Source organism: Suricata suricatta, chromosome 11 (genome assembly GCF_006229205.1).
Source record: "Suricata suricatta isolate VVHF042 chromosome 11, meerkat_22Aug2017_6uvM2_HiC, whole genome shotgun sequence".
Lineage (NCBI taxonomy): Eukaryota > Metazoa > Chordata > Mammalia > Carnivora > Herpestidae > Suricata > Suricata suricatta.
Genome location: NC_043710.1, coordinates 13,151,853 through 13,162,281, shown reverse-complemented (window position 1 = coordinate 13,162,281; position 10,429 = coordinate 13,151,853). Strand labels below are relative to the sequence as shown.

Genomic DNA, 10,429 nt, shown 5'->3' with positions numbered 1-10,429 from the left:
TACAATATTTATGAATCTTGTAAACATTATGTTAAGTGAGATAGCCATATACAAAAGGACAAATATTGTATGATTCTATTTCCCTAGAGTAGGGAAGTTCATAAAGATATAGACGTTGCCAGCAGCTTGGGGCAGTGTGGAAGGGGAAGTTGTTGTTTAAATGAAGAGTTATTGTTTGAGATGATGAAAATTTCTGGAAATGGATGGTGCTGATGGATGCACAGCACTGTGTATTAATGCTAATAAGTTGTACATTTAAAATGGCTAAAATGGTAAATATATATATATCTCCTACAATAAAAAGAAAAACCCTTAAGACAATAAAAAAAATAAAATTCTAGTGACATATTTTTGTAACACTGTGATATAATGACTTATAAGAAATAGTTATTTCTCAGATATACTTGGTCTTCATTCACAGTTCTGAAAATACTTCAGAACCATCCAGGCTGAAATGAGTGTCTTGTTAGGTTAATGACGTAGTGTAACTTTTGGACCCCACCCTAGAGTGGGGACTGGTCACTGGGAGGATGAAACTGTGAATAGAGGGTTGGAGCTTTCATTCTCCTCTCTTATCTCTTGGGACTTGGGGAGGGAGACTGGAGTTTGAATCAGCCAGTGGTCAACAACTTAGTAATCATGACCATGTGACGAAGTCTCCATGAAAACCTAAGAGAACTGTGTCTGAAATCTTGGGAGGGAGCTAACCATTACAATTAATTTTATCAAACTGGGTCTAATTCTCTTCTCTTCATCCAGATACACCAAAGGTATATGGCCCAGATAAACTGCACCCAAGTAAAGGAGTTTATTCTCATGGGCCTCACAGATGGTCAAGAGTTGAAGATGCCCCTTTTTGTGGTTTTCTTATCTATCTACCTCTTCACAGTAATAGGTAACCTGGGTTTGATTCTAGTCATTAGAACAGACTCAAGACTCAACACACCGATGTACTTCTTTCTTAGCAACCTGGCTCTTGTTGATTTTTGTTACTCTTCTGTCATTACACCCAAAATGCTTGGGAATTTCTTGTACAAACAAAACGTTATCTCCTTCAATGCATGTGCTGCTCAGTTAGGCTGTTTCCTGGCTTTTATGACGGCTGAGTGCTTGCTACTTGCTTCCATGGCCTATGATCGATACGTGGCCATTTGTAACCCTCTCCTCTACATGGTCGTAATGTCGCCAGGAATCTGCATTCAGCTCGTGGTGGTCCCCTACAGCTATAGCTTCCTGGTGGCCCTGTTTCATACCATCCTCACCTTTCGCCTCTCCTATTGCCACTCCAATATCATCAATCACTTCTATTGTGATGACATGCCTCTCCTCAGGCTAACTGGCTCAGACACTCACTCCAAACAGCTATGGATCTTTGCCTGCGCTGGGATCATGTTCATTTCTTCCCTTCTGATTGTCTTTGTCTCCTACACGTACATTATTTCTGCCATTTTGAGGATGCGCTCAGCTGAGGGCAGGCGCAAGGCTTTCTCCACTTGTGGCTCTCACATGCTGGCGGTCACCATATTCTATGGGACCCTTATCTTTATGTACTTACAGCCAAGCTCAAACCATTCCCTGGACACAGATAAGATGGCCTCCGTCTTCTACACAGTGATCATTCCCATGCTGAACCCCTTAATCTACAGCCTTAGGAACAAGGAAGTGAAAGATGCTCTGAAGAAAGTCATTGTCAATAGAAACCAGGCTTTTGTGTTTATTAAATTAAGGAAGTAACTTGAATAAATATAAACAGGCTTTTCTTCATGGTCTGGTTTTTCCACTTAAAAACTATCAGAATGCCTATTTTTAATATGTAACTTCTGTATATGTGTTCACTGTATAATGAAATTTTCAAAATATTGTCACTTAAAATGAGATTTCAGATGTAAAAATCACTCATTGTCTCATGTTTTAATCCAAATGTATTAAATAATTAATTTTTGTTCCATGGGGAATTATTGATTTCCACAATTCTCAAGAAAAAGAAAAAGCCACTAATTTACTACATAACTTGTTACAGGCAGAACATAGACAAAAGTTCAGACTCTTCCCCTCTCTGAAACTTAATATCTACATTAATAATGTCTCACATGGAAAGCAAAGATATATAACATAAATATTCTTTTCCTGACTTGATAAAAATATGACAATATAAAACTGTTCTGTATTATAATTTAGCATACTATCTTTACTAAGAAGAATAGTACTACATCCTAAATTTACTATGTGACTGATTTAACACAACTTTCTACTAACCTGTAGACCTGCCTTGGTCCCAAAAGACTTTAAGTAAGGTAAACTGCTTTTTTTAAGCCTGTGAGAGCTCATTATATTTTTTTCCAGAAATGATTAGGCAATTCACCTATAGCATCCCAAGGGCATCATCCATTCAAGTAAATATACTCAAAGCAATGGAAATACCATAGAACATTTTTCCAGTAGCCAGGATCATAGGATTCATAGTGGGCAAACCGTGGGTAAGTTGGTCCTTATTAATTAAGGTATAGCTTAAAACAAAATAAACCCATTGGACAATGCAGTCTATATGGGCTTTCACTAGTTTATAAAATAAATGAGGACAATGATACTCATTTTGGAGTCTTCCTAAGGATTAAACAACATGGAAAGGGTAATAGTCAATGGTGGGTACTTGTGTATCATCTTCCCTCCTTCTATGAACCTAAAGACCTAACTCTAATTCCAGCTGATACTGATGAACTTGAAGGGGAAATTTATAAATAAGGATTACCACACATAGCTGAAAACTGTGATATAGATACATAGATATAGATTTATATTATATAATAGCTATACAGAGATATTACATATCATATATTATACAATATATATATATAATATACATGCATTGATACATAGATATAAATATGCATGCATACATTTCAAATAAAGGCAACAATAATTTTATAATCTTTAGTTACACAAAGAATGATTTTGAGTTTGCCACTCATGCATACCATTAAGTGATTTTTCTTAGTCTAGGGGTGATATAAATGCTTAGGGACAAAAAACTAGGATGTTATTAATAGCTAGAGATAGAAGATCATATTTAAACTTGCCTTAGGTCAGGGTTCACTTTTGACCTTACTATACATTTTGATGGATCATGGAGACGCAGGGATACTCTGATCCAAGGTCCTCAAATGTTTCTTTCCCTATCTTTTCTTTAAACACATTTATCACGGAGTGTCTGAGTGGCTCAGTTGGTTAAGCGGCCAACTTCAGCTCCGGTAATGATTTCAGTTTGTGAGTTCCAGCCCCGTATCAGGCTCTGTGCTGACAGCTCAGAGCCTGGAGCCTGCTTCAGATTTGTATCTTCATCTCTCTCTGACCCTCCTCCATTCACACTCCGTGTGTCTCTCTCAAAAATAAATAAACATTAAAAATAAATAAACACACGTATCTACTATTTGAACATTTTGGTGGCTCCCTGTTTTCTTATAAAACGCCTGCAGCAGATTGTGAGTCAGCTTACTAAATACCAAAAGCCTATCATTAATATCTTTGAATTCACCACCTCCTGTCTCTGCAGGCTGGTGCCTTCGGTTTGCCACCACTATGCTATTTAAAAAGCAGGGATTGAGGCAGCTGACTAGCTCAGTGAGTAGAGCATGTGACTCTTAATCTCATAGTTGTGAGTTCTGATCCCCACATTGAGTGTGGAGCCTACTAAACAAAACAAAACAAAAACAAAAACAAAACAAAACAAATATAGAATTCTTGGAATCTACAAGCCTGAACGTGAATACTGGGTCTAAAATTTGCTGAATGAAAAGATTGTACACGATTTAGTACTGGTGCATGTGCCTTAGGTTCCTCAGCAGTTAAGAAGATGAAAACCATATTAATGAATCTATTGTCATAAAATTTAAAAAAGCAAAGGATAAAAAAAATTTAGAGTAAAAACCTTTTTAAATTGACAACTTTTAGATCTGTATTCTTCATTTTAAATAGTTGAACATTTAGAAAACTATATAAAGTGAAATTTAAGAACTTCAGATTAAAAGTGAAGATTTGCCACATAATTTTAATATGAGGAAAATTAGTTGTCATGATTTTTACTTAAAATTTGATGATTTTGTAAATTAGTTTTGTCCTCTTTGAGGAAAAGTGTTTTTAACCTGTTAACAAATTATTCCACCTTGGCAACATATCACAATGAAATACTTCCCCCCAAAATGTGGGATTATGAAGTGACTTTTAGTGGTAAGTGATTAAGAACACTTCACACATCCAAATGGGCACCAGATAAGCACAAATTTTAGGAATAACTAATATGAGAAATTAAGTTGTCTGTTACTCAGAAACATGGAATGCATGGCAAAATGGAAATGTACATTTGAAACTGAAATCATGTTTAATGAAGTAGTATATAGTGCAAAATGTAAAGGATGATCAAAATGAATAGAAGGAAAGACCACAATACCATCTCATAGACATAACTACTGTTAACATTGAGACATATACGGCTTGCAAATGTTTCCTCTGTGTGTGAATGATCTATAAGTCATAATGTGACGTGTGTATGCAGAAATCATTTATCACTATATAACCTGTTTAGCATGCTGCCCTTTTTTAACATGCTATATTGTGAACATTTGTTCAATATTAGTAAATCCAGGCTTGTTTCAGTTTTTGAATGGCTACTTAATACTTTACCAAGATGTGCAATAACTGAATAACTATTACAGTATTTTTATACAACTTTCATTTTTTGGTAAGTAAAAATGAGACCATTCGTATACCTGCATATTTCCATTATTTCACTAATTGCCTAACATTAAAACCATTGTATCAACCAATGGTAGAACTAACTTAAACAATTTTGATGCTTACTATTACACTGCCTTCTAGACAGGTGAAGACAAATTTCACCTCCATTGGTTATGCAAAGCCATATTTGTTTTCCCACATCTTTACAAACCATGGATATCTTTTAATTTGGTCAATCTAATGAAAAATTTATCGCTAGAAGATCCTTTCATAGTTGGTAAAATGAACTTTTCTCTTTGAAATTAATTAGTATAAGAGAATAAGTATAAGCAATGCTTATAATCATAGATACAAATACATTATGGAGAGAGACTCATCATCGATTACGTATTTCTTTAGCATATGGTATAATATCAATGTGCATGAATTTTATTAATAATATTTAAATGATTTTGTTTGTAATACCAGCTTATTTTTGTCCAACTACCATCAGTGCCTCTCTTAACAGCCTGCAAAAAAATGTAATCTGCATTTATTTCCCAACTCAGTGTTTAGTGACTTCAAGTTTGTAGCTCGAAATCAGCAATAGTGAGAAAATTTACACCACCGAAATCAGAAAAGGACCAGATGCTATAAATCAACACTTTTTTTTTTTTTTTTGAAAGCCAGTTGACCAACATTCGCTGGTCTGGCACAAATTCCCACTTTATTTTACATTCTGTAGTTTATAACACAGTTTACTATTTGTAAGTATAAATACCTCTTCACTATGCCTTATTTTAAGAAATGTCCAGGGACACCTAGGTGGCTCAGTTGCTTAAGTATCTGACTCTTGATTTCGGCTCAGGTCATGGTCTCATGGTTTGTGAGTTTGAGCGCCATAACTGGGCTCTACACAGAGCCTGATTGGGATTCTCTCTCTGTCTCTGTCTCTGTCTCTGTCTCTGTCTCTCTCTCTCTGTGCCCCTCCCCTGCTCACACTCTATCTAAAAACAAACAAGCAAACAAACAAACAAATAAATAAGAAATGTACAGCTGTTCTTGCAGGTTTATTTAGTAGACTTATGGGTTACCCACCATGCATTACATATCTGAATTAACTTGTAAGAATTTTTTTCTTTCCTAAATATCATTCAACTAAGAAATAATGTGAAACTATGAATTTACTGAGCTCAAAGACAAACAACAGGAACATATAAGGCCAACATTGTGCTAAGTTAAATATTAAATTAAACCCTAGGTTTTAAATGTGTTTATTACTTAAAATAGAATCTTAAAAACTATATTTTCACATTTGTTTGAAGTAACATTTTTCTTATAGCATCATTTTCATTGTATTTATAACAGAAGACGTTTCCACAATTATAACAAATATACGTTTCCACTGAACTAGTACAGATACAACATCATGTACTTTATAAGTAATAATTTTACCCCTTCTTTTATTGCATGGCTAGCACACTAAGAATAATGTTTAGTTGGAATTATGATTGTTTTGGGGCACCTGGGTGGCTCAGTCGGTTAAACCTCCAACTTTGGCTCAGGTCATGATCGCATGTTCATGGGTTCGAGCCCTGTGTCGGGCTCTGTGCAGACAGCTCAGAGCCTATAGCCTGCTTCTGATTCTGTGTCTCCCCCTCTCTCTGCACCTTCCCCTCTCATGCTCTGTCTCTCTCTCTATCAAAACTAAATAAAACATAAAACATTTAAAAAAAGAATTACGATTGTTTTAATTCTCAGTTGAGTTGAAATGTTTAGTATTTAATCTTAATATATGACTCTGAAATGTGCCCCCATATCTTTTATCATTGAAATATTTTTCTGCTGTGACTATAATACTGGGTTTTCATTGTATATGAGATTCCACATTTTAATTCAAGACATTCTTCTTCAACAATCAATCCCCTAGATCACTGAGCGTGTTGGAATTTCTGCCTGGAGCAAATTTGTTCAAGTCAAAAACTGGAGGTATTGAAACCTGAGAATGGTCCATAGGACCAGTGAGGGTTATCTTTCCAATATGGTCACCATAAAATAAGTATAGTTAAGTTCTTAATGCAAGAAGTGGACCATATCCAGCATGAACGTTCCAGAGATAAGAATATGAAATGCTTCTACACGTATTCCATGGCGGAAGGCAATGATTCTGAAGTGACTGAATTCATCCTCTTGGGACTCACACAAAGTCCAGAGCTTCAAGCTCTTCTTTTCGGGATCTTTCTAGTGATCTACTTAATTAGTGTCATAGGTAATCTTGGGTTAATTATGCTAATTTGTATTAGTTCTCAGCTTCACACACCCATGTATTTTTTCCTCAGCAACCTAGCTTTTGTTGATTTTTGCTACACCTCCTCTGTCACTCCTAACACCCTGGTGAACTTCCTCCAAAAGGTTAAGAGAATATCCTTACCTGCCTGTGCCACTCAGTTGTGCTCTTTTGTCATGTTTGTGGTTTGTGAAGTGTACATGCTCTCAGTCATGGCATATGATAGGTACACAGCCATTTCCAACCCTTTACTCTATACCATTATCATGAACAGAAAGGTCTGTATTAAAATGGTGGTTAGTACATACTTGTATGGCTTTTCTGTGGGACTCCTACAGACAATTCTTACATTCCACTTGTCTTTTTGTAATTCAAATATAATAAATCACTTCTACTGCGACGATGTTCCCCTGGTTGGTCTGGCCTGCCGTAAAACCCACTATAAAGATATCAAAGAACTGATATTGTTCACACTTGCTGGTTTCAATACCCTTTTCTCTCTTTTTATCATCCTCATCTCCTACATATTCATTGTATTTGCCATTCTGAGGATTAATTCAGTTGAAGGCAGAAAAAAGGCATTTTCTACTTGTGCCTCCCACCTGACTTCCATCACCATATTTTATGGTACCATCATCTTCATGTATATGCAGCCAAAAACAAACCGTTCTCTGGATACTGAGAAAATAGCTTCTGTTTTCTATACTGTGGTGATCCCCATGCTAAATCCTTTAATATACAGCCTGAGAAACCAGGAGGTCAACAATGCTTTGAAGAGAATTGTAGAAAAGATGTTGTCTATGAAATAAGAGACCAATAGTCTAGCTGAAAGCCCTTCAGAGTTGGGATGCAAAAAAGAAAGAAAGAAAGAAAGAAAGAAAGAAAGAAAGAAAGAAAGAAAGAAAGAAAGAAAGAAAGAAAGAAAGAAAGAAAGAAAGAAAGAAAGAAAGAAAAAGAAAGAAAAAGAAAGGAATAACTTTAAAAAAAGTTATCAAGTTGTCTGCATTAGCATACTATTAGTAATAAGCTTTCATATCAATATAGAGTGTACATTAATTTTCTGATTTTATTTTGTATTATTATAAAATTCTGACTTCTGAAATTATTGAAAGATATGAAAATAAAATAAATTCAATTGCAAATAGTAGGTTAAATTTTGTTCCATAGATCATTTAATATAAATTTCTTTTCCATAGAAAAGTTTTGACTTGAACACTCCAACTCATGGCATTGGTAAAAACCACATCTACTTCAGATCACTAAAGCAGTTAAAGTTATTAACGTTGTCTATAAAATACACACACACACACACACACACACACAAACACACACACACACACATTCTCAGTAAGCTGCATCTGAAAAAATTGTTGCTTCTGATGACTTCACGGGGACAATGGCATCAATGCTGTTAGAACACCTAACAAAAAGACTAAAAGAGCGAACTTGAATTTTTCCAAATGAGACAAGTCCTTCAGAGCAGAACAGTGTCTATGGGTTAAATAGTAATGCTGTGTCAATGTTAATTTGTTAATTTTTATAATAGGGTTGTGGTCATTTAAGAATACCCCTGCTTTTAGTAAATATACACAGAGAAATATATAAGAATAAGGAGGCGTTACATCTTCAACTGATTATTAAACAGTTCAGGATAAAAAAATGTGATAAAATGTTAATGCTTGGGGAATCTGGGTGATTTTTTACAGGAATTCTTTGTAAAATGTAAGCATCTCATCTGTAACTCTGAAATTATGCCAAAATAAAAAGTTAAAATTAAAATAAGACCTGTAGTATTTTTTATTTAATTTTAGTCTTTTAGTTGATTGATATCTTTTGACACATTTTTCATTTTGGTGGTTCAGTTTCAAATTCTTTGTAAATCTTATAAAACTCTAATTTTGTATAAATAATACTTACAAACACTTTGATGGAAGTTCATTAATTTTAATAGTGTGAAGAGAAAACTTTATTACATAGATTTGTAGACCTCTGTATTCCAGCCAAGAGAAAAATTACATGTTAAAGTTATACAGAGCTGTCACATTTAACCATTCTGCAACAGGTTATTGCAAAATTTTGTCAGGTATAGTACTTCGAGGAAGGCAAGCAAATTTCATGTTTGTGAATTTATTTCATACTTTCTTTTTTATGAAATAAATTTGTTGCTCAGAAGCATGTTGCTCAGAATATTTTTTAATGTTGATTTTATTTTCGAGACAGAGTCAGAGCATGAGTGGGAGAAGGGCAGAGAAAGAGGGAGACATAGAATCGGAAGACAGGCTCCAGGTCCAACATGTCAGCAGAGAGCCCAAAGTGAGTCTCAAACTCACAAGCAGTGAGATCATGACTTGAGCTGAAGTCAGATGCTTAACCAACTGAGCCACTCAGGTGCCCCTGAAATATTTTAATAGCAAAGACAACATTCCTCTAACTTGACTGTTTTATCAGAAGCATAGTGAGCAGGAAGGGGAAATCCGTAATCACAATAAGGGTCTATTCTGATCATGACACTTTGTTGTTTCTTCTATACTTGAAGTGGTGGATGGAATAAATCTGCCATAGTGGCTTCTCTATGGACATTGTCAAGTTTAACATAGAGTTTATTCTCTGCTATTGACAGGTTGGATACTGAGTAGTGCGTGTATAATAATCAGCCAAACAGAGTACAGGGTCTTTTACTGAACCAAAGAATAACTGCTCTGCACCCTGCCATGGTTACATTATTTAAGAGCACATTGTATAAGGGCAGGAGCGGGTCAGTATAAAAATGTACTACATCCACAGTATTATGTTTATACCTACCTGATTATTAGACAGCTTTTCTGGTAAAAAAAATAAGTGAGCATTACGAGACTTGCATACCTCTTTACATTGCACACTCAAATAAATCTCTCCACACACCACTTATCTAGAACTACTTGTATAAAGTTTTTATTTTATTTAAAAATCCTTGGTCATCAAGCCAAACTATTGCAGTATAGTCATACTTCTGGATACCGCTTCTTTGGGAAAAGTCAAGAACCAACTGCATTACTTGGATTTACGCTCTTACAGGGCATTTCATTTCTTCATTATCTTTTATGGCTACCCTTGAATAGAGCTATATAACTGAAGGGTGTGAGATTTTGCCTAACTTCTAGCCATCAGGTTAGTCTGCTATAGTTCATAGATTTTGGCAGAAGACCCAAGACACCAAAGTGACAAAGGACTTTATTACTCATGACTGAACAAGTTCCATGGGTTCCACGTTTCTATCTGTTAGCCTTGACCCCCAAAGCCTCAAGTGGCTCTTGTAGAGCAGCACAGGTTGATGATGAACATGAAGCAGGATTATGTCACTGCTGAGAAATTCTGAACCCAAGGTTTTGTATAACTTTGTATAATGTAAAGCCAGCAGCCTGCCTAAAATATTCCCTGAAGGGATAAATTATC

At 35.3% G+C, this 10,429-nt stretch overlaps 2 protein-coding genes across 2 annotated transcripts; both read left to right on the top strand.

Moving 5' to 3' along the window:
* Nucleotides 1-774: 774 nt before the first annotated feature.
* On the top strand, nucleotides 775-1,734 carry LOC115307045 (olfactory receptor 1044). The gene has a single exon (XM_029957694.1). The coding sequence runs from the start codon at nucleotides 775-777 to the stop codon at nucleotides 1,732-1,734; it is 960 nt and encodes a 319-aa protein (XP_029813554.1).
* A 5,115-nt stretch (nucleotides 1,735-6,849) lies between these two features.
* LOC115271840 (olfactory receptor 5AL1-like) lies at nucleotides 6,850-7,806 on the top strand. The gene has a single exon (XM_029914809.1). The coding sequence runs from the start codon at nucleotides 6,859-6,861 to the stop codon at nucleotides 7,804-7,806; it is 948 nt and encodes a 315-aa protein (XP_029770669.1). The 5' UTR covers nucleotides 6,850-6,858.
* Nucleotides 7,807-10,429: the final 2,623 nt, after the last annotated feature.